The 25196-nt window shown below is 45.2% G+C and overlaps 1 protein-coding gene across 1 annotated transcript in view; it reads left to right on the forward strand.

The window, feature by feature from the left end:
- The window catches only part of LOC139537936 (neurobeachin-like), a 314233-nt gene that overhangs the window by 95075 nt on the left and 193962 nt on the right, over positions 1–25196 (forward strand). The window contains exons 7-14 of the mRNA XM_071339839.1: positions 5567–5693; positions 8901–9020; positions 10511–10657; positions 13526–13582; positions 13962–14102; positions 14377–14510; positions 19333–19441; positions 19686–19838. Of these exons, the coding sequence (XP_071195940.1) occupies positions 5567–5693; positions 8901–9020; positions 10511–10657; positions 13526–13582; positions 13962–14102; positions 14377–14510; positions 19333–19441; positions 19686–19838 (988 nt within the window). The remainder of the gene's footprint in view (positions 1–5566; positions 5694–8900; positions 9021–10510; positions 10658–13525; positions 13583–13961; positions 14103–14376; positions 14511–19332; positions 19442–19685; positions 19839–25196) is intronic.

Here is a 25196-nt window from a genome sequence, read left to right on the forward strand (position 1 = left end):
TGTAGATTCTCCCGGTGTCCATACGTATAATATATCTACTGTGTAGATTCTCCCGGTGCCCATACGTATAGTATATCTCCTGTGTAGATTCTCCCGGTGCCCATACGTATAGTATATCTACTGTGTAGATTCTCCCGGTGTCCATACGTATAGTATATCTACTGTGTAGATTCTCCCGGTGTCAATACGTATAGTATCTCTACTGTGTAGATTCTCCCGGTGTCAATACGTATAGTATATCTACTGTGTAGATTCTCCCGGTGTCCATACGTATAATATATCTACTGTGTAGATTCTCCCGGTGCCCATACGTATAATATATCTACTGTGTAGATTCTCCCGGTGCCCATACGTATAGTATCTCTACTGTGTAGATTCTCCCGGTGTCCATACGTATAGTATATCTCCTGTGTAGATTCTCCCGGTGCCCATACGTATAATATCTCTACTGTGTAGATTCTCCCGGTGCCCATACGTATAATATATCTACTGTGTAGATTCTCCCGGTGTCCATACGTATAATATATCTACTGTGTAGATTCTCCCGGTGTCCATACGTATAGTATCTCTACTGTGTAGATTCTCCCGGTGTCAATACGTATAATATATCTACTGTGTAGATTCTCCCGGTGCCCATACGTATAATATCTCTACTGTGTAGATTCTCCCAGTGCCCATACGTATAATATATCTACTGTGTAGATTCTCCCGGTGTCCATACGTATAATATATCTACTGTGTAGATTCTCCCGGTGTCCATACGTATAGTATCTCTACTGTGTAGATTCTCCCGGTGTCAATACGTATAGTATATCTACTGTGTAGATTCTCCCGGTGTCCATACGTATAGTATCTCTACTGTGTAGATTCTCCCGGTGTCAATACGTATAGTATATCTACTGTGTAGATTCTCCCGGTGTCCATACGTATAGTATCTCTACTGTGTAGATTCTCCCGGTGTCAATACGTATAGTGTATCTACTGTGTAGATTCTCCCGGTGTCCATACGTATAATATATCTACTGTGTAGATTCTCCCGGTGTCCATACGTATATTATCTCTACTGTGTAGATTCTCCCGGTGTCCATACGTATAGTATCTCTACTGTGTAGATTCTCCCGGTGTCCATACGTATAATATATCTACTGTGTAGACTACATACATGTATACAGTTGAAGTCGGAAGTTTACATACACCTTAGCCAAATACATTTAAACTCAGTTTTTCACAATTCCTAACATTTAATCTGAGTAACAATTCCCTGTTTTAGGTCAGTTAGGATCACCACTTTATTTTAAGAATGTGAAATGTCAGAATAATAGTAGGGAGAATGATTTCTTTCAGCTTTTATTTCTTTCATCACATTCCCAGTGGGTCAGAAGTTTACATACACTCAATTAGTATTTGGTAGCATTGCCTTTAAATTGTTTAACTTGGGTCAATCGTTTCGGGTAGCCTTCCGCAAGCTTTCCACAATAAGTTGGGTGAATTCTGTCCCATTCCTCCTGACAGAGCTGGTATAACTGAGTCAGGTTTGTAGGCCTCCTCGCTCGGACACACTTTTTCAGTTCTGTCCACAAATGTTCTATAGGATTGAGGTCAAGGCTTTGTGATGGCCACTCCAATACCTTGACTTTGTTGTCCTTAAGCCATTTTGCCACAACCTTGGAAGTATGCTTGGGGTCATTGTCCATTTGGAAGACCCATTTGCGACCAAGCTTTAACTTCCTGACTGATGTCTTGAGATGTTGCTTCAATATATCCACATAATTTTCCAATCTCATGATGCCATCTATTTTGTGAAGTGCACCAGTCCCTCCTGCAGCAAAGCACCCCCCACAACATGATGCTGCCACCCCCGTGCTTCACGGTTGGGATGATGTTCTTCAACTTGCAAGCTTCCCCCTTTTTCCTCCAAACATAACGATGGTCATTATGGCCAAACAGTTCTATTTTTGTTTCATCAGACCAGAGGACATTTCTCCAAAAAGTACGATCTTTGTCCCCATGTGCAGTTGAAAACCTTAGTCTGGCTTTTTTATGGCGGTTTTGGAGCAGTGGCTTCTTCCTTGCTGAGCGGCCTTTCAGGTTATGTTGATATAGGACTTGTTTTAATGTGGATATAGATACTTTTGTATCTGTTTCCTCCAGCATCTTCACAAGGTCCTTTGCTGTTGTTCTGGGATTGATTTGCACTTTTCTCACCAAAGTACGTTCATCTCTAGGAGACAGAACACGTCTCCTTCCAGAGTTGTATGACAGTAAAATAAGAAAAACATTACTGGTTGGTGTTAAATGTCAGATGAGTCCATTAGTGATCGGACAGTTGTTTGGACGCCTCGGCCCAGGCCTCCGGGGGGGGGGGGGGGGGGGGGGGCTCGCTGTGAGACAACGTTAGTGGTAGCTGTTAGCCACAGTCACGCTTCATTAGCTATGACCTTTCATTACAGCTACCTCTCACTCTCGTTCAGTCTCTCTCTCTCAAGCCTCACATGCTCACAGAAATCTCTGTTTGAGTTTATTGACAGACAGACAGACAGACAGACAGACAGACAGACAGACAGACAGACAGACAGACAGACAGACAGACAGACAGACAGACTGACTGACTGACTGACTGACTGACTGACTGACTGACTGACTGACTGACTGACTGACTGACAGTGTTCTCTCTAGTAGTCCTGCAGACAGACAGACAGTGTTCTCTAGTGGTCCTGCAGACAGACAGACAGTGTTCTCTCTAGTGGTCCTGCAGACAGACAGACAGACAGACAGACAGACAGACAGACAGACAGACAGACAGACAGACAGACAGACAGACAGACAGACAGACAGACAGACAGACAGACAGACAGACAGTGTTCTCTCTAGTGGTCCTGCAGACAGACAGACAGACAGTGTTCTCTCTAGTGGTCCTGCAGACAGACAGACAGACAGTGAGTGGTCCTGCAGACAGACAGACAGTGTTCTCTCTAGTGGTCCTGCAGACAGACAGACAGACAGACAGACAGACAGACAGACAGACAGACAGACAGACAGACAGACAGACAGACAGACAGACAGACAGACAGACAGACAGTGTTCTCTCTAGTGGTCCTGCAGACAGACAGACAGACAGACAGTGTTCTCTCTAGTAGTCCTGCAGACAGACAGACAGTGTTCTCTCTAGTGGTCCTGCAGACAGACAGACAGTGTTCTCTTTAGTGGTCCTGCAGACAGACAGACAGTGTTCTCTCTAGTGGTCCTGCAGACAGACAGACAGACAGACAGTGTTCTCTCTAGTGGTCCTGCAGACAGACAGACAGTAGATTATAACAGGTAGTTACTACAGTAGATTATAACAGGTAGTTACTACAGTAGATTATAACAGGTAGTTACTACAGTAGATTATAACAGGTAGTTACTACAGTAGATTATAACAGGTAGTTACTACAGTAGATTATAACAGGTAGTTACTACAGTAGATTATAACAGGTAGTTACTACAGTAGATTATAACAGGTAGTTACTACAGTAGATTATAACAGGTAGTTATTACAGTAGATTATAACAGGTAGTTACTACAGTAGATTATAACAGGTAGTTACTACAGTAGATTATAACAGGTAGTTACTACAGTAGATTATAACAGGTAGTTATTACTGTAGATTATAACAGGTAGTTACTACAGTAGATTATAACAGGTAGTTACTACAGTAGATTATAACAGGTAGTTACTACAGTAGATTATAACAGGTAGTTACTACAGTAGATTATAACAGGTAGTTACTACAGTAGATTACTACAGTAGATTATAATTATAACAGGTAGTTACTACAGTAGATTATAACAGGTAGTTACTACAGTAGATTATAACAGGTAGTTACTACAGTAGATTATAACATGTAGTTACTACTGTAGATTATAACAGGTAGTTACTACAGTAGATTCTAACAGGTAGATATTACTGTAGATTATAACAGGTAGTTACTACAGTAGATTATAACAGGTAGTTACTACAGTAGATTATAACAGGTAGATATTACTGTAGATTATAACAGGTAGTTACTACAGTAGATTCAGTAGATTATAACAGGTAGTTACTACAGTAGATTATAACAGTTACAGGCTTGGTCAAACAATGAGATTGAACATGCCCCATCGTTACAGGAACCTCCTGTAACTAGTTTGATGAACATGGCAGGCTGTCAATGTATAATATTCAAAGTGAACGTCATTCAGCAGACAGTGGGCTTTGCCTGCACCCAGAGAGTGTTGTGTGTCAGAGATATGGCTGTGTCCTAAATGGGTCCGTAGACAGCCTATATCTCTGCAGATAGGCCCTATTCCAAATTGAAAGCCGTGTTCCATGAAGAGATGGCTTCCATTTTGAAACCGGTAAAATCTAAACTTTGTAAAAAGCTATTATAGAACGGAGTGTTGATCTGTGTTCCGTATCCCAGCATTACCTGCTCCAGATGACATCATCACAGGGGATGATCCCTGACCGCCGCCGGGAGAGAGCTTGTAATCCCGTCTCCCTGGTAACCACCCATTGTCATGGTGACAGCTGAGCTCTCTGAGAAGGGTAGAGAGAGCTGCTGTGTGGGATTGGAGAAGAGAGGAGAGGAGGGGGAGAGATGGAGGGGAGGCCCTGCTGTGGCCTGACTGATAACCCCAGAGTCTTAACACCCTTCCCCAGCAGCTCCTAGTACTTTATCCCCCTGTCTGACACGGGCCTCCACACCCCATCACCCCTGGAGACGACACAGCAATACACTGGCTGTATACGCAGTGGGAATAGCCTTGACACAGATGTAGATTTAGGCCTGTTTTGAAGTGTGCTGAAGGTCTAGATGGGGGCTGATACTAGTGTTAGGCTGTCTTAACATGACCTCTTCATGACCTCTTGTTTCATCTGAAGGCTACAGGGTTGACCATGTGTGTTATGTTTTGGGGGAGGGTGTAAATTGATTGGACAAAGAGACTTGGTTGATCTGCCTGCTGATATAACATCAAAAAGAGGTTTATCATGAAAAAACTGTTTACTTCATGTTTTCCCCCCCCTCTCCTCTCCTCCTCTCCCATCTCTCCTCTCCTCCCCCCACCCTCCCCTCTCCACCTCTCCTCCCCTCTCCTCCCCTCTCTTCCCCCTCTCCTCTCCTCCCCTCTCCCCCCCCCTCTCCTCTCCTCCTCTCGCCTCTCCCCCTCTCCTCCCCTCCCCTCTCCTCCCCTCTCCTCCCCTCAACCCCTCCCATCTCTCCTCTCCTCTCCTCCCCCACCCTCCCCTCTCCACCTCTCCTCCCCTCTCCTCCCCTCTCTTCCCCCTCTCCCCCCCCCTCTCCTCCCCTCTCCTCCCTCTCTCCTCTCCTCTCCTCCCCTGACCCCCTCCCTCTCTCCTCTCCTCTCCTCCCCTCCCCTCTCCCCTCTCCCCCTCTCCTCCCCTCCCCTCTCCTCCCTCTCTCCTCTCCTCCCCTGACCCCCTCCCCTCTCTCCTCTCCTCCCCTGACCCCCTCCCCTCTCTCCTCTCCTCCCCTCACCCTCCCTCCCTCCCTCCCTCCCTCCCTCTCCTCTCCTCTCCTCTGTAGTTTTCGAACCAGTAAAGGTATTGGTTACTCGGCTCACTTTGTGGGGAACTGTCTGATCGTGACATCACTCAAGTCCAAGGGGAAAGGCTTCCAACACTGTGTGAAGTACGACTTTCAACCCCGCAAGGTATGTACTACACACACACACACACACACACACACACACACACACACACACACACACACACACACACACACACACACACACACACACACACACACACACACACACACACACACACACACACACACACACACACATTGAGTGTCCATCCCATTTGGCACCCTATTCCCTATATAGTGCACTACTTTAGACCAGAGCCCTATTCCCTATATAGTGCACTACTTTAGACCAGAGCCCTATGGAACCCTATTCCCTATATAGTGCACTACTTTAGACCAGAGCCCTATGGAACCCTATTCCCTATATAGTGTACTACTTTAGACCAGAGCCCTATTCCCTATATAGTGTACTACTTTAGACCAGAGCCCTATGGAACCCTATTAAGTGGTGCCATTTGTGATGCTGCATGAATAGTGATGGGAGGAGATAAGACCCGAACACTGACCCTCAATCACACCGTCAGCACTATCCTGCTGCTGCTACACACACACACACACACACACACACACACAGACCCACAGACACACAGACACACAGACCCACACAGACACAGACACACACACACACACACACACACACACACACACACACACACACACACACACACACACACACACACACACACACACACACACACACACACACACACAGAGAGAGATGGCAGATTTCCCTCATGAGTGGTGCTGAGTTGGCTCCTCCCTCTACTCTTCCCCCCTCCCTCTCCTCCCTCTACTCTTCCCCCTCTCCTCTCGTCCTTCTTCCCCCTCTCCTCTCGTCCCTCTCCTCCCTCTCCTCTTCCCCCTCTACTCTTCTCCCCTCCCTCTCCTCTCCTCCCTCCCCCTTCCCCTCTCCTCCCTCTACTCTTCCCCCCTCCCTCTCCTCCCTCTACTCTCCCCCCTTTCCTCTCTTCCCCCTCCTCCCTCTCCTCTCCCCCCTCTCCTCCCTCTCCTCTTCCCCCTCTCCTCCCTCTCCTCTTCCCCCTCTACTCTTCTCCCCTCCCTCTCCTCTCCTCCCTCCCCCTTCCCTCTCCTCCCTCTCCTCTTCCCCTTCCCCCTCCTCCCTCTCCTCTCCCCCCTCTCCTCCCTCTCCTCTTCCCCCTCTCCTCCCTCTCCTCTTCCCCCTCTACTCTTCTCCCCTCCCTCTCCTCTCCTCCCTCCCCCTTCCCCTCTCCTCCCTCTCCTCTTCCCCTTCTCCAACCTCCCTCTCCCCTTCCCCCTTTCCTCTCTTCCATCTCCTCCCTCTCCTCTCCTCCATCTCCTCTTTCCCTACCCTACCCCACCTCCCCTCTACTCTTCCCCCTCCCCCCTCTCCTCCCTTCCCTCTCCCACAAGCAGCCTAGCCAACAAGGTTGGATTATCTCACACACACGCACACACACACACACCGGAAGAGGGCAAATTTAGGAAAGGGACCAGAGAAAAGAAGAGAGAGTGAGAGAGACATTCCCTCCATTATTTAACCTTCTTAAACTCCAAAATCTGTTCCCTGTAACCTGAAACATCAGCCCTGTAACCTGAAACATCAGCCCTGTAACTTGACACATCAGCCCTGTAACCTGTATCCTCAGCCCTGTAACCTGTATCCTCAGCCCTGTAACATGTATCCTCAGCCCTGTATCCTGTATCCTCAGCCCTGTATCCTGTATCCTCAGCCCTGTAACCTGTATCCTCAGCCCTGTAACCTGTATCCTCAGCCCTGTAACCTGTATCCTCAGCCCTGTATCCTGTATCCTCAGCCCTGTAACCTGTATCCTCAGCCCTGTAACCTGTATCCTCAGCCCTGTATCCTGTATCCTCAGCCCTGTAACATGTATCCTCAGCCCTGTATCCTGTATCCTCAGCCCTGTATCCTGTATCCTCAGCCCTGTAACCTGTATCCTCAGCCCTGTAACCTGTATCCTCAGCCCTGTATCCTGTATCCTCAGCCCTGTAACATGTAACCTCAGCCCTGTAACCTGTATCCTCAGCCCTGTATCCTCAGCCCTGTAACCTGTATCCTTAGCCCTGTAACATGTAACCTCAGCCCTGTAACCTGTATCCTCAGCCCTGTAACATGTAACCTCAGCCCTGTATCCTCAGCCCTGTAACCTGTATCCTCAGCCCTGTATCCTGTATCCTCAGCCCTGTATCCTGTATCCTCAGCCCTGTAACCTGTATCCTCAGCCCTGTATCCTCAGCCCTGTAACCTGTATCCTCAGCCCTGTATCCTGTATCCTCAGCCCTGTAACATGTAACCTCAGCCCTGTATCCTCAGCCCTGTAACCTGTATCCTCAGCCCTGTAACATGTAACCTCAGCCCTGTAACCTGTATCCTCAGCCCTGTATCCTGTATCCTCAGCCCTGTAACCTGTATCCTCAGCCCTGTATCCTCAGCCCTGTAACCTGTATCCTCAGCCCTGTATCCTCAGCCCTGTAACCTGTATCCTCAGCCCTGTAACATGTAACCTCAGCCCTGTAACCTGTATCCTCAGCCCTGTATCCTGTATCCTCAGCCCTGTAACCTGTAACCTTAGCCCTGTAACCTGTAACCTCAGCCCTGTAACATGTAACCTCAGCCCTGTAACCTGTATCCTCAGCCCTGTATCCTGTATCCTCAGCCCTGTATCCTGTAACCTCAGCCCTGTAACATGTAACCTCAGCCCTGTATCATGTAACCTCAGCCCTGTATCCTGTAACCTCAGCCCTGTATCCTCAGCCCTGTAACCTCAGCCCTGTATCATGTAACCTCAGCCCTGTATCCTGTAACCTCAGCCCTGTATCCTCAGCCCTGTAACCTCAGCCCTGTAACATGTATCCTCAGCCCTAGTCGTAATGTGACAGTTTGGAGGTGTATTTACATTTTGCAGGCATGCAGGTTTTACACACCCACCCCCTCTCTAACCCTCTCTAACCCTCTCTAACCCTCTTCAACCCTCTCTAACCCTCTTCAACCCTCTTTAACCCCCTCTAACCCTCTATAACCCTCACTAACCCTATTCAACCATCTCTAACCCTCTTCAACCCTCTCTAACCCTCTTCAACCCTCTCTAACCCTCTTCAACCCTCTCTAACCCTCTATTACCCTCTTCAACCCTCTCTAACCCTATTCAACCCTCTCTAACCCCCTCTAACCCTCTATAACCCTCACTAACCCTATTCAACCATCTCTAACCCTCTTCAACCCTCTCTAACCCCTTCTAACCCTCTCTAATCCCCCCTCTCTGTGTTTCAGTGGTACATGATCAGCATCGTCCACATCTACAACCGCTGGAGGAACAGTGAGATCCGTTGCTATGTCAACGGTCAGCTGGTCTCCTACGGCGACATGGCCTGGCACGTCAACACCAACGACGTAAGAAATCCCCCCCCCCTCTCCCCCTTTTCCATCTCCCCGTTACCGTTAAAACAAGCATGTCCCTGTTCCCGTGTGAGGTTTGGAGGTATCTGGTATATCCTCAACAGCTTTTAACATGATCATGTGTCCCAATCAAACTCCCTTTAGCCCGTGTCTCCTTCAATCCAATGCCTTTAGAGTTGTGTGTAGTAGTGTATACTTCAGGAGAAAGGGGTTATGGGGCAGCAGGGAGACCTAGTGGCTAAGAGCGTGGGGCTAGTAATCAAAAGAACGGTTGCTGGTTTGAATCCCAGAGCCGACTACGTGAAGAATCTATCGATGTGCCCTTTTGAGCAAGGCACAAGCCCAATTGCTCCTGCAAGTCACTCTGGGTAAGAGAGTCTACTAACATGACATGATGTATTGTGGCGTATCCTGTGTCTGTGACGTAGCATCTGGGGATGTATGACAGGACATAAACAGAATACATCCTGTGTCTGTGACGTAGCATCTGGGGATGTATGACAGGACATTAACAGAATACATCCTGTGTCTGTGACGTAGCATCTGGGGATGTATGACAGGACATTAACAGAATACATCCTGTGTCTGTGACGTAGCATCTGGGGATGTATGACAGGACATTAACAGAATGTTGTTTTACATCTCTACATCCTGTGGACGTGTTCAGGTTACCAGGTGTCTCTGTGACCAGGGATTTATTCTATTGTGTCTCTGTGACCAGGGATTTATTCTATTGTGTCTCTGTGACCAGGGATTTATTCTATTGTGTCTCTGTGACCAGGGATTTATTCTATTGTGTCTCTGTGCATGAATAGTGTGATCAATGGATCGTTTGATCTTCCTTAGCGGGTTGATTTGTGATGCCGGGAGAAGCATCATACACGTGTGTGTGTGTGTGTGTGTGAGAGTGAGAGTGTGTGAGAGTATGTTAGTGTGTGTGTGTGTGTGTGTGTGTGTGTGTGTGTGTGTGTGTGTGTGTGTGTGTGTGTGTGTGTGTGTGTGTGTGTGTGTGTGTGTGTGTGTGTGTGTGTGTGTGTGTGTGTGAGAGTGAGTGTGTGAGAGTGAGAGGACTGACCACAGAAAGCAACACGAGGTTTTGACCATATCTGGAGCTGACTTCTCCCTCAGGCTGTGAGATCAAGACTGTTATTATCAATTACTGTTGAATGAATATAATGAATGACTACATGACCAATACCTCCCTCTCTCCTCCTCTGCCACCCCTCTCATCTCCCTCCCTCCCGCCCAACCTCCCTCCCCTCTCATCTCTCTCCCCGACCTCCCTCCCTCTGTCTCTCCCTCCCCTCTCATCTCCCTCCCGACCTCCCTCCCTCTGTCTCTTCCTCCCCTCTCCCTCCCTCTTTCCCCTCTCCCTTCCCCTCTCCCTCCCCTCTCATCTCTCTCCCTCTGTCTCTCCCTCCCCTCACATCTCCCTCCCTCCCTCTCTCTGTCTCTCTCTCCCTCCCCCCTCCTCTCCTCTACAGAGTTATGATAAGTGTTTTCTAGGTTCGTCGGAGACTGCGGATGCTAACAGGGTGTTCTGTGGTCAGCTGGGAGCTGTCTACGTGTTCAGTGAGGCTCTCAACCCCGCTCAGATCTTCGCCATACATCAACTGGGTCCCGGCTACAAGGTAGGGCTAAACCATGCTACACACACACACACACCGCACGCGCACACACACACACACGTACACACCAGAGTATGTGGGCGGAGTTGAGTAATTGGAAATGGTTCTCATTGCTCACGGAGCCACGTCCTTTCCAACCGCTCCTCTAAAAACCGCTCCTCTAAAAACTACTCCTCTAAAAACTACTCCTCTAAAAACTACTCCTCTAAAAACTACTCCTCTAAAAACTACTCCTCTAAAAACTACTCCTCTAAAAACTACTCCTCTAAAAACTACCTCTAAAAACTACTCCTCTAAAAACTACTCCTCTAAAAACTTCTCCTCTAAAAACTACTAATCTAAAAACTACTCCTCTAAAAACTACTCCTCTAAAAACTCCTCTAAAAACTACTCCTCTAAAAACTACTCCTCTAAAAACTACTCCTCTAAAAACTACTCCTCTAAAAACTACTCCTCTAAAAACTACTCCTCTAAAAACCAATCCTCTAAAAACTACTCCTCTAAAAACTACTCCTCTAAAAACTACTCCTCTTAAAACTACTCCTCTAAAAACTACTCCTCTAAAAACTACTCCTCTAAAAACCAATCCTCTAAAAACTACTCCTCTAAAAACCAATCCTCTAAAAACTACTCCTCTAAAAACTACTCCTCTAAAAACTACTCCTCTAAAAACTACTCCTCTAAAAACCAATCCTCTAAAAACTACTCCTCTAAAAACTACTCCTCTAAAAACTACTCCTCTAAAAACTACTCCTCTAAAAACTACTCCTCTAAAAACTACTCCTCTAAAAACTACTCCTCTAAAAACTACTCCTCTAAAAACCACTCCTCTAAAAACTACTCCTCTAAAAACTACTCCTCTAAAAACTACTCCTCTAAAAACTACTCCTCTAAAAACTGCTCCTCTAAAAACCACTCGTCTAAAAACTACTCCTCTAAAAACTACTCCTCTAAAAACCACTCCTCTAAAAACCGCTCCTCTAAAAACTACTCCTCTAAAAACCGCTCCTCGCTCACAGGAAGAAGAAAAAGCTGGCGCTCCAAATTCGCTCCATTCATTAAAATCACAATTTAACAAACACCCATTTTTGGGACTACCTGGATCTACCATTTGGTTTTGAAGTATTGATTTGAATGAAAAGGTTTTTAATAAACAACATGAACACGTGACTGTAAGGAGAATCTATTATACAAACGGGTCTGAACCTGAATGCTGATTGGTTAAAACCGCATTCCAGCCGGTGTCTATTCCAGAAGTTGCCACCGGCTAAATCTATGATGTTAAAATGTTGACCTTAGTAGGTAACTAGGTTAACCTTAAAAGATAACTAGCTTAACCTCAGGTGACTAGTTTGACCTTAGTAGGTATCTAGGGGGAAGAGATGAACGCTGTGTTAATTTGACTAACGCTCTGTTAATTTGACTAACGCTCTGTTAATTTGACTAATGCTCTGTTAATTTGACTAACGCTCTGTTAATTTGACTAACGCTCTGTTAATTTGACTAATGCTCTGTTAATTTGACTAACGCTCTGTTAATTTGACTAATGCTCTGTTAATTTGACTAACGCTCTGTTAATTTGACTAATGCTCTGTTAATTTGACTAACGCTCTGTTAATTTGACTAATGCTCTGTTAATTTGACTAACGCTCTGTTAATTTGACTAACGCTGTGTTAATTTGACTAGCCCTGTGTTAATTTGACTAATGATGTGTTAATTTGACTAATGCTGTGTTAATTTGACTAGCCCTGTGTTAATTTGACTAATGCTGTGTTAATTTGACTAACGCTCTGTTAATTTGACTAATGATGTGTTAATTTGACTAATGATGTGTTAATTTGACTAATGATGTGTTAATTTGACTAGCCCTGTGTTAATTTGACTAGCCCTGTGTTAATTTGACTAGCCCTGTGTTAATTTGACTAATGCTGTGTTAATTTGACTAACGCTCTGTTAATTTGACTAATGATGTGTTAATTTGACTAATGATGTGTTAATTTGACTAATGATGTGTTAATTTGACTAACCCTGTGTTAATTTGACTAATGCTGTGTTAATTTGACTAATGCTGTGTTAATTTGACTAACGCTCTGTTAATTTGACTAATGATGTGTTAATTTGACTAATGATGTGTTAATTTGACTAATGATGTGTTAATTTGACTAACCCTGTGTTAATTTGACTAATGCTGTGTTAATTTGACTAATGCTGTGTTAATTTGACTAACGCTCTGTTAATTTGACTAATGATGTGTTAATTTGACTAATGCTGTGTTAATTTGACTAACGCTCTGTTAATTTGACTAATGATGTGTTAATTTGAATAATGATGTGTTAATTTGACTAACACTGTGTTAATTTGACTAATGATGTGTTAATTTGACTAATGCTGTGTTAATTTGACTAATGCTGTGTTAATTTGACTAATGATGTGTTAATTTGACTAATGCTGTGTTAATTTGACTAATGATGTGTTAATTTGACTAATGCTGTGTTAATTTGACTAACGCTCTGTTAATTTGACTAATGATGTGTTAATTTGAATAATGATGTGTTAATTTGACTAACACTGTGTTAATTTGACTAATGATGTGTTAATTTGACTAACACACTCCATTCTATGTCATTCCTCTCTATCTAGTCCTTCTTCCTTTTCTTTCATGAATTAATATATTGTTTTTCCTACCTTTCCCCCTTTCCTCTGTCTCCCCTTATCTACCCCCTCCTCCTCTATCTCCCCCTATCTACCCCCTCCTCCTCTGTCTCCCCCTATCTCCTCGCGCCTCCTCTATCTCCCCCTATCTACCCCCTCCTCCTCTGTCTCCCCCTATCTCCCCCTATCTCCCCCTCCTCCGTTATCTCCCCCTGTAGAGCACCTTTAAGTTTAAGTCGGAGAGTGACATCCACCTGGCAGAGCACCATAAGCAGGTAGGCAGGTTATTGAGGAAAAGTGGGACATACTGTGACTGTGTGGTTCTCTTCCCGAGCTACCTTGAAGGGGAAACTGTGATATGTTCTACTTCCCCGGAGTCAGATGACCTCGTTGATATCATTTCGGGGGGGGGGGGTTGCATGCAGTATGAAGGAAGTTAGAGGTAGTTTCATGAACCAATGCTAACTAGCGTTAGCTCAATGACTAGAAGTCTACGGGTATGCTAGCATTAAAAATGGTATCTGACTCTGGGTAAGTATAAAAACATCTTAATTTCCATAATCTTGCTGTATCCCTTTAAGATGAATGAACTGACTGTTAGTCCCTCTGGATAAGAGAGTTTTCTAAATGACTGTGTACTGTAATGTACTGCAGGTCCTGTATGATGGGAAGCTAGCCAGCTCCATCTCTTTCACCTACAACGCCAAGGCCACAGACGCACAGCTCTGTCTGGAGTCTTCACCCAGGGAGAACGCATCCAACTTCGTACACTCCCCACATGCACTCATGCTGCAGGTCAGTGGGGGGGTTGAGGGAGGGGGGGGGGGCGGTGTGGGGTTGAGGGAGGGTGGGGTGTGTGTGTGTGTGTGTGTGTGTGTGTGTCCCTGACTTTAATCTGTGTGTTCATGGTATGTGTTCTCTCCTGTAGGCTATGAAGGTCATATCGACCCATTTTACAGGGCGTGTGTGTGTGTGTGTGTGTGTGTGTGTGTGTGTGTGTGTGTGTGTGTGTGTGTGTGTGTGTGTGTGTGTGTGTGTGTGTGTCCTAACAGTGTGTTCTCTCCTGTAGGATGTGAAGGCCATAGTGACCCACTCCATCCACAGTGCCATCCACTCTATAGGAGGGATACAGGTCCTCTTCCCTCTCTTCTCACAACTGGACTACAGACAACTCAACGACAGCTCTGTGGACACCACCGTGTGGTGAGTAGGAGGGAGGGAGGGAGGGAGGGAGGGAGGGAGGGAGGGAGGGAGACAGACAAGACACAAAGAGAGAGAGAGTGACAGCGAGACAGAGAGAGGGAGAGAGACAGAGAGGCAGAGAGACAGAGAGGGGGACAGACGAGAGAGAGAGAGAGACAGAGAGGGAGAGAGACAGAGAGCGAGAGAGAGAGAGACAGAGAGGGAGAGAGACAGAGAGAGAGAGAGAGAGAGAGACAGAGAGAGAGAGAGAGAGAGAGAGAGAGAGAGAGAGAGAGACAGAGAGAGAGAGAGAGAGAGAGAGAGAGACAGAGAGAGAGAGAGACAGAGAGAGAGAGTCAGAGAGAGAGAGAGAGAGAGAGAGAGAGAGAGAGAGAGTGAGAGAGAGAGAGAGAGAGAGAGAGAGAGAGAGAGAGAGAGAGAGAGAGAGAGAGAGAGAGAGAGAGAGAGAGAGAGAGAGAGAGAGAGAGAGAGAGAGAGATCTGTGGACACCACCGTGTGGTGAGAATGAGGGATGGGGAACAAAAGAGAGAAAGATCCCTCATTCTATCTCTCACTCTCTCACTCAATTCAAATCAATTCAATTGACTTTATTGACATGGCAAGTTCATTATTACTTACATTGTCAAACTATACATATCAAAAAATATAATATATATGTATATATAGTACTAATATCACTATATACTGTTACAGTACTACTATATACCGTTACAGTACTACTATAACTATATACTGTTACAGTACTACTATAACTATACACTGTTACATTACTACTATAACTATATACTGTTACAGTACTACTATACACTGTTACAGTACTACTATAACTATATACTGTTACAGTACTACTATAACTATATACTGTTACAGTACTACTATAACTATATACTGTTACAGTACTACTATAACTATATACTGTTACAATACTACTATAACTATATACTGTTACAATACTACTATAACCATATACTGTTACAGTACTACTATAACTATACACTGTTACATTACTACTATAACTATATACTGTTACAATACTACTATAACCATATACTGTTACAGTACTACTATAACTATACACTGTTACATTACTACTATAACTATATACTGTTACAGTACTACTATACACTGTTACAGTACTACTATAACTATATACTGTTACAGTACTACTATAACTATATACTGTTACAGTACTACTATAACTATATACTGTTACAATACTACTATAACTATATACTGTTACAATACTACTATAACTATATACTGTTACAGTACTACTATAACTATACACTGTTACATTACTACTATAACTATATACTGTTACAGTACTACTATAACTATATACTGTTACAGTACTACTATAACTATATACTGTTACAGTACTACAATATACATGAATGGCCTGCTGCACTGAGGTGGCACAGGAACACAAAACTGTGTCATCTGTATAGAGATGAATTTTAGAGGTACTAACAGTGTTTCCTATGTCATTAATATACAACGTGAACAATAATGGACCCAAAATAGAACCCTGAGGAACACCTTTTTGAATCTCAAGAAGTTCATATTTAACCTGTCAATATGGCCTGAGTTCTGTCACTAAGATAATTCTGATTTAACCCCATCTATCAATATGGCCTGAGTTCTGTCACTAAGATAATTCTGATTTAACCCCGTCTATCAAGATGGCCTGAGTTCTGTCACTAAGATAATTCTGATTTAACCCCGTCTATCAAGATGGCCTGAGTTCTGTCACTGAGATAATTCTGAAACCATTAACAGGCTGTATGCCCCAGGCCGACTCTTGATAACTTCTTCAGCAAAACTGAATGATCAACAGTGTCGAACGCCTTTGACAGGTCAATGAACAAGGCAGCACAGCTCTTTATAGCATCCAAGACACAGTACTATAACTCTATAATTCTACTATCAGAGAAGAGTTAGTTAATATGACTCCATTCTACTATCAGAGAAGAGTTAGTTAATATGACTCCATTCTACTATCAGAGAGGAGTTAGTTAATATGACTCCATTCTACTATCAGTGAGGAGTTAGTTAATATGACTCCATTCTACTATCAGAGAGGAGTTAGTTACTATGACTCCATTCTACTATCAGAGAGGAGTTAGTTAATATGACTCCATTCTACTATCAGAGAGGAGTTAGTTACTATGACTCCATTCTACTATCAGAGAGGAGTTAGTTACTATGACTCCATTCTACTATCAGAGAGGAGTTAGTGTACTATGACTCCATTCTACTATCAGAGAGGAGTTAGTTAATATGACTCCATTCTACTATCAGAGAGGAGTTAGTTAATATGACTCCATTCTACTATCAGAGAGGAGTTAGTTAATATGACTCCATTCTACTATCAGAGAGGAGTTAGTTAATATGACTCCATTCTACTATCAGAGAGGAGTTAGTTAATATGACTCCATTCTACTATCAGAGAGGAGTTAGTTAATATGACTCCATTCTACTATCAGTGAGGAGTTAGTTAATATGACTCCATTCTACTATCAGAGAGGAGTTAGTTACTATGACTCCATTCTACTATCAGAGAGGAGTTAGTTAATATGACTCCATTCTACTATCAGAGAGGAGTTAGTTACTATGACTCCATTCTACTATCAGAGAGGAGTTAGTTACTATGACTCCATTCTACTATCAGAGAGGAGTTAGTTACTATGACTCCATTCTACTATCAGAGAGGAGTTAGTTAATATGACTCCATTCTACTATCAGAGAGGAGTTAGTTAATATGACTCCATTCTACTATCAGAGAGGAGTTAGTTAATATGACTCCATTCTACTATCAGAGAAGAGTTAGTTAATATGACTCCATTCTACTATCAGAGAGGAGTTAGTTAATATGACTCCATTCTACTATCAGAGAGGAGTTAGTTACTATGACTACATTCTACTATCAGAGAGGAGTTAGTTACTATGACTACATTCTACTATCAGAGAGGAGTTAGTTAATGACTCCATTCTACTATCAGAGAGGAGTTAGTTAATATGACTCCATTCTACTATCAGAGAGGAGTTAGTTAATATGACTCCATTCTACTATCAGAGAGGAGTTAGTTAATGACTCCATTCTACTATCAGAGAGGAGTTAGTTAATATGACTCCATTCTACTATCAGAGAAGAGTTAGTTAATATGACTCCATTCTACTATCAGAGAGGAGTTAGTTAATATGACTCCATTCTACTATCAGAGAGGAGTTAGTTACTATGACTCCATTCTACTATCAGAGAGGAGTTAGTTAATATGACTCCATTCTACTATCAGAGAGGAGTTAGTTAATATGACTCCATTCTACTATCAGAGAGGAGTTAGTTACTATGACTCCATTCTACTATCAGAGAGGAGTTAGTTAATATGACTCCATTCTACTATCAGAGAGGAGTTAGTTACTATGACTCCATTCTACTATCAGAGAGGAGTTAGTTAATATGACTCCATTCTACTATCAGAGAGGAGTTAGTTACTATGACTCCATTCTACTATCAGAGAGGAGTTAGTTACTATGACTCCATTCTACTATCAGAGAGGAGTTAGTTAATATGACTCCATTCTACTATCAGAGAGGAGTTAGTTAATATGACTCCATTCTACTATCAGAGAGGAGTTAGTTAATATGACTCCATTCTACTATCAGAGAGGAGTTAGTTAATATGACTCCATTCTACTATCAGAGAGGAGTTAGTTAATATGACTCCATTCTACTATCAGAGAGGAGTTAGTTAATATGACTCCATTCTACTATCAGAGAGGAGTTAGTTAATATGACTCCATTCTACTATCAGAGAGGAGTTAGTTACTATGACTCCATTCTACTATCAGAGAGGAGTTAGTTACTATGACTCCATTCTACTATCAGAGAGGAGTTAGTTACTATGACTCCATTCTACTATCAGAGAGGAGTTAGTTAATATGACTCCATTCTACTATCAGAGAGGAGTTAGTTAATATGACTCCATTCTACTATCAGAGAGGAGTTAGTTAATATGACTCCATTCTCAGCCTACAGTATATCAGTGATTGATAGCAGACACTCTTATCCAGAGCAACTTACAGTAGATATTAGGGTTAAGTGTCTTGAACAAGGGCACATAGACAGATTCTTCACCTAGTCGGCTCAGGGATTCAAACCAGCAACCTTTCTGTTAGTGGCTCAACACTCCTAACCTCTAGGCTTTCTGCCACCCACATATTGGTGATCCGTGATTGGTGATTCATGATTGGTGATTCATGATTGGTGATTCGTGATTGGTGCTTCGTGATTGGTGCTTCGTGATTGGTGCTTCGTGATTGGTGATTCATGGTTGGTGATTCATGATTGGTGCTTCGTGATTGGTTATTCATGATTGGTGATTCATGATTGGTTCTTCAGATTCACTTAATAAATATTTGCTATCATCTACATAACATACTGTATGTATTTACAGATAATGTGTTTTTGCGTGCATGTGTGTGTGTTCTCTATGTTAAATTGTGTGTGTGTGTGTGTGTGTGTGTGTGTGTGTGTGTGTGTGTGTGTGTGTGTGTGTGTGTGTGTTCTCCATTTTAAATTGTGTGTGTGTGTGTGTGTGTGTGTGTTCTCCATGTTAAATTGTGTGTGTGTGTGTTCTCCATGTTAAATTGTGTGTGTGTGTGTGTGTGTCTGTGTGTGTTCTCCATGTTAAATTGTGTGTGTGTGTGTGTTCTCCATGTTAAATTGTGTGTGTGTGTGTGTGTGTATGTTTGTGTGTGTTCTCCATGTTAAATTGTGTGCGTGTGTGTGTGTGTGTGTGTGTTTCTGTGTTGTGTTGCAGTGCCACCCTCCTGGCCTTCCTGGTTGAGCTGCTGAAGAGCTCTGTGGCCATGCAGGAGCAGATGCTGGGGGGGAAAGGATTCCTGGTGATCGGGTACCTGCTGGAGAAGGTACATGTTCGCTCACAATACGATTGATTGACTGATTCTCTCCCTCTTCTCTCTCTCTCTCTCTAGTCGTTCAGGATCCACATCACCAGAGCTGTGTTAGATCAGTCCGTATGAATGATTGATTGACAGGTTGACTCTCTCTCTCTCTCCAGTCGTCCAGGATCCACATCACCAGAGCTGTGTTAGATCAGTCTTGATGAATGATTGATTGACAGGTTGACTCTCTCTCTCTCTCTCTCTCTAGTCGTCCAGGGTCCACATCACCCGAGCTGTGCTGGAACAGTTCCTGTCCTTTGCTAAGTACCTGGACGGGTTAACCCACGGAGCGCCGCTACTCAAACAGCTGTGTGACCACGTCCTCTTCAACGCTGCCATCTGGATACACACACCCGCCAAGGTAGGGACTGAGAGTGTGTGTGTGTGTGTGTGTGTGTGTGTGTGTGTCCTGATCGACAGTACCGTCTGGATACACACACCCCAGCACAGCCTGGCCCGTATTGTTCTGCCCAGATCCTATAATCTTTCTCCAGAGGAGGCTGGTTCTCCACAGCAACTGGAAGGGACATTTTTTGTGAGAAAGTCAAGGAATATAAAAAGTGTGTATAATTAGAGGGGTAGAAGATGAGAAGAACGGGGGAAGACAGAGGAGATGGGAGGGAGAGAGAGGAGATGGGAGGGAGAGAGAGGAGATGGGAGGGAGAGAGAGGAGATGGGAGGGAGAGAGAGGAGATGGGAGAGAGAGAGGGAGGAGATGGAAGAGAGAGAGGAGATGGAAGAGAGAGAGAGAGGAGATGGAAGAGAGAGAGAGGAGATGGAAGAGAGAGAGGAGATGGAAGAGAGAGAGAGAGGAGATGAAGAGGGAGAGAGAGGAGATGGAAGAGAGAGAGAGAGAGGAGATGGCAGAGAGAGAGGAGATGGAAGAGAGAGAGAGAGGAGATGGAAGAGAGAGAGAGAGGAGATGGAAGAGAGAGAGAGGAGATGAAGAGAGAGAGAGGAGATGGAAGAGAGAGAGAGAGGAGATGGAAGAGAGAGAGAGGAGATGGAAGGGAGAGAGAGGAGATGGAAGAGAGAGAGAGGAGATGGAAGAGAGAGAGAGAGGAGATGGAAGAGAGAGAGAGAGGAGATGGAAGAGAGAGAGAGGAGATGGAAGAGAGAGAGAGAGATGAGAGGAGATGGAAGAGAGAGAGAGAGAGGAGATGGAAGAGAGAGAGAGAAGATGGGAGAGAGAGAGGGAGGAGATGAGAGGAGATGGAAGAGAGAGAGAGAGAGGAGATGGAAGAGAGAGAGGAGATGGAAGAGAGAGAGAGGAGATGGAAGAGAGAGAGAGGAGATGGAAGAGAGAGAGAGAGGAGATGAAGAGGGAGAGAGAGGAGATGGAAGAGAGAGAGAGAGAGGAGATGGCAGAGAGAGAGGAGATGGAAGAGAGAGAGAGAGGAGATGGAAGAGAGAGAGAGAGGAGATGGAAGAGAGAGAGAGGAGATGAAGAGAGAGAGAGGAGATGGAAGAGAGAGAGAGAGGAGATGGAAGAGAGAGAGAGGAGATGGAAGAGAGAGAGAGAGAGGAGATGGAAGAGAGAGAGAGGAGATGGAAGAGAGAGAGGGAGGAGATGAGAGGAGATGGAAGAGAGAGAGAGAGAGGAGATGGCAGAGAGAGAGGAGATGGAAGAGAGAGAGAGAGAAGATGGAAGAGAGAGAGAGGAGATGGAAGAGAAGATGGAAGAGAGAGAGAGAGGAGATGGAAGAGAGAGAGAGGAGATGAAGAGAGAGAGAGGAGATGGAAGAGAGAGAGAGAGGAGATGGAAGAGAGAGAGAGAGGAGATGGAAGAGAGAGAGAGGAGATGGAAGAGAGAGAGAGAGGAGATGGAAGAGAGAGAGAGAAGATGGGAGAGAGAGAGGGAGGAGATGAGAGGAGATGGAAGAGAGAGAGAGAGAGGAGATGGAAGAGAGAGAGGAGATGGAAGAGAGAGAGAGGAGATGGAAGAGAGAGAGAGGAGATGGAAGAGAGAGAGAGAGGAGATGAAGAGGGAGAGAGAGGAGATGGAAGAGAGAGAGAGAGAGGAGATGGCAGAGAGAGAGGAGATGGAAGAGAGAGAGAGAGGAGATGGAAGAGAGAGAGAGAGGAGATGGAAGAGAGAGAGAGGAGATGAAGAGAGAGAGAGGAGATGGAAGAGAGAGAGAGAGGAGATGGAAGAGAGAGAGAGGAGATGGAAGAGAGAGAGAGAGAGGAGATGGAAGAGAGAGAGAGGAGATGGAAGAGAGAGAGGGAGGAGATGAGAGGAGATGGAAGAGAGAGAGAGAGAGGAGATGGCAGAGAGAGAGGAGATGGAAGAGAGAGAGAGAGAAGATGGAAGAGAGAGAGAGGAGATGGAAGAGAGAGGGAGAGGAGATGGAAGAGAGAGAGAGGAGATGGAAGAGAAGATGGAAGAGAGAGAGAGAGGAGATGGAAGAGAGAGAGAGGAGATGAAGAGAGAGAGAGGAGATGGAAGAGAGAGAGAGAGAAGATGGAAGAGAGAGAGAGAGGAGATGGAAGAGAGAGAGAGGAGATGAAGAGAGAGAGAGGAGATGGGAGAGAGAGAGGGAGGAGATGAGAGGAGATGGAAGAGAGAGAGAGAGAGGAGATGGCAGAGAGAGAGGAGATGGAAGAGAGAGAGAGAGAAGATGGAAGAGAGAGAGGAGATGGAAGAGAGAGAGAGAGGAGATGGAAGAGAGAGAGAGGAGATGGAAGAGAGAGAGAGGAGATGGAAGAGAGAGAGAGGAGATATAAGAGAGAGAGAGAGAGGAGATGGAAGAGAGAGAGAGAAGATGGAAGAGAGAGAGAGGAGATGGAAGAGAGAGAGAGGAGATATAAGAGAGAGAGAGAGAGGAGATGGAAGAGAGAGAGAGAGAAGATGGAAGAGAGAGAGAGAGGAGATGGAAGAGAGAGAGAGGAGATGGAAGAGAGAGAGAGGAGATGGAAGAGAGAGAGAGGAGATGGAAGAGAGAGAGAGGAGATGGAAGAGAGAGAGAGGATATGGAAGAGAGAGAGAGGAGATGGAAGAGAGAGAGAGAGGAGATGGAAGAGAGAGAGAGAGGAGATGGAAGAGAGAGAGAGGAGATGGAAGAGAGAGAGAGGAGGGGGGAAAGAGAGAGAGGATGGATTTGATTTGAGCTAATGTCAGTTCTGAATTAGCTGTTGCACTAGTGGGTATAGTGCCAATCCAGTGTGTTCCACTACCACTTTGCTAGGGACACCTCGTTAAGAGATACCTCATTAAGGGGATCCATCTCATTAAAGCTATTTCTAATCACTGGGTGGTAAGCTCAGAGCTGAATAGTGGCAGTGTGTGTGAGGGGGCGAAGGATGTGGGAGTGGAAGAAAGTTGTGTGTGAGAGAGACAGAGAGAGAGCGAGAGAGACGTGGGTCAGAATGAGCGAGGAATAAAACGTTTTTTTTAAATGTCTGAACTTAGATGTTGTTTGTGCAAAAACTCCTCAGATGAGGCTAGTTGGTGCCTGAGGTGGTAAAACAAAAAACAAACATTAGATATGGTATTAGAGATGGCAGACCGATAGTTATGTAGAGAAGAACAGGACCAAAACGTAGGTATTAATGAAGCAGGAGCTTGCCGACACCTGTCGCAAACAGGGTGGACATCAGGATAGATCATTAGAGCGAACCTGAGTGTAGTCCAGTGAGCGGTTTAGGATTTAGGATCAAATAGAAGAGGGGACACGGTTTACAGAATATCTTCCCGTGTGTCGTCAGTAAACTCATCACCTAGATCCTGTTCCCATAAACGTTTTAATAGCTTGTGAATGAAGGACTGTGAAGAGAGTCAATTTGATCATAACTATAAGAAATAAAACCTTTTACAGTTGGGGATGGTGGGATTAATGCCTCGGGCCCACAGGAAGACTGGGGAATTGATTAATGCATCAGGCCCACAGGAAGACTGGGGAATTGATTCATGCATCAGGCCCAAAGGAAGACTGGGGAATTGATTAATGAATCAGGCCCACAGGAAGACTGGGGAATTGATTAATGCATCTGTGGGAGGGCCGACAGGAAGAGTTGAGAGGTCATGTCACGGACAAAGATGCTCACGTGTAAATATCTTAAGGAATGACTATTCGGAAAGGTGGAATTTAGCTGAGATGTTGGCACGATGCAAACCTTCACTTCTTCCACATTTTGTTTTGTTACAGCTTTATTCTAAAATGTATTAAGTAGTTGTTTTCCCTCATTTACCTTTGGCAGCGATTACAGCCTCAAGTCTTCTTTGGTATGACGCTACAAGCTTGGCACACCTGTATTTGGGGAGTTTCTCCCATTCTTCTCTGCAGATCCTCTCAAGCTCTGTCAAGTTGGATGAGGAGCGTCGCTGGACAGCTATTTTCAGGTCCCTCCAGAGATGTTCGATTGGGTTCAAGTTCGAGCTCTGGCTGGGCCACGCAAGGACATTCAGAGACTAGTCTTGAAGCCACTCCTGCTTTGTATTGGCAGCGTGTTTAGGGTCGTTGTCCTGTTGGAAAGTGAACCTTCGCCCCAGTCTGAGGTCCTGAGCACTCTAGAGCAGGTTTTCGTCAAGGATCTCTCTGTACTTTGCTCCGTTCATCTTTCCCTCGATCCTGAAGACAGGAGAGGTTTGTAGAGGACAGGAGAGGAGGGTAGAGGACAGGAGAGGAGGGTAGAGGACAGGAGAGGAGGGTTGAGGACAGGAGAGGATGGTAGAGGACAGGAGAGGATGGTAGAGGACAGGAGAGGAGGGTTGAGGACAGGAGAGGAGGGTAGAGGACAGGAGAGGAGGGTAGAGGACAGGAGAGGAGGGTAGAGGACAGGAGAGGAGGGTTGAGGACAGGAGAGGAGGGTTGAGGACAGGAGAGGAGGGTAGAGGACAGGAGAGGAGGGTTGAGGACAGGAGAGGAGGGTTGAGGACAGGAGATTATGGTAGAGGACAGGAGAGGATGTTAGAGGACAGGAGAGGAGGGTAGAGGACAGGAGAGGAGGGTTGAGGACAGGACAGGAGAGGAGGGTAGAGGACAGGAGAGGAGGGTAGAGGACAGGAGAGGAGGGTAGAGGACAGGAGAGGATGGTAGAGGACAGGAGAGGAGGATTGAGGACAGGACAGGAGAGGAGGGTAGAGGACAGGAGAGGAGGATAGAGGACAGGAGAGGATGGTAGAGGACAGGAGAGGTTTGTAGAGGACAGGAGAGGAGGGTAGAGGACAGGAGAGGAGGGTTGAGGACAGGAGAGGAGGGTTGAGGACAGGAGAGGATGGTAGAGGACAGGAGAGGATGGTAGAGGACAGGAGAGGTTTGTAGAGGACAGGATAGGAGGGTTGAGGACAGGAGAGGAGGGTTGAGGACAGGAGAGGATGGTAGAGGACAGGAGAGGTTTGTAGAGGACATATTTTTATTTTATTTTTTTTTCACCTTTATTTAACCAGGTAGGCTAGTTGAGAACAAGTTCTCATTTGCAACTGCGACCTGGCCAAGATAAAGCTAGAGAGGACATGAGAGGACATGAGAGGATGGTAGAGGACAGGAGTGGATGGTAGAGGACAGGAGAGGATGGTAGAGGACAGGAGAGGAGGGTAGAGGACATGAGAGGAGGGTAGAGGACAGGAGAGGAGGGTAGAGGACAGGAGAGGATGGTAGAGGACAGGAGAGGATGGTAGAGGACGGGAGAGGAGGGTAGAGGACATGAGAGGAGGGTAGAGGACAGGAGAGGAGGGTAGAGGACAGGAGAGGATGGTAGAGGACAGGAGAGGATGGTA

Source organism: Salvelinus alpinus, chromosome 13 (assembly GCF_045679555.1).
Source record: "Salvelinus alpinus chromosome 13, SLU_Salpinus.1, whole genome shotgun sequence".
Lineage (NCBI taxonomy): Eukaryota > Metazoa > Chordata > Actinopteri > Salmoniformes > Salmonidae > Salvelinus > Salvelinus alpinus.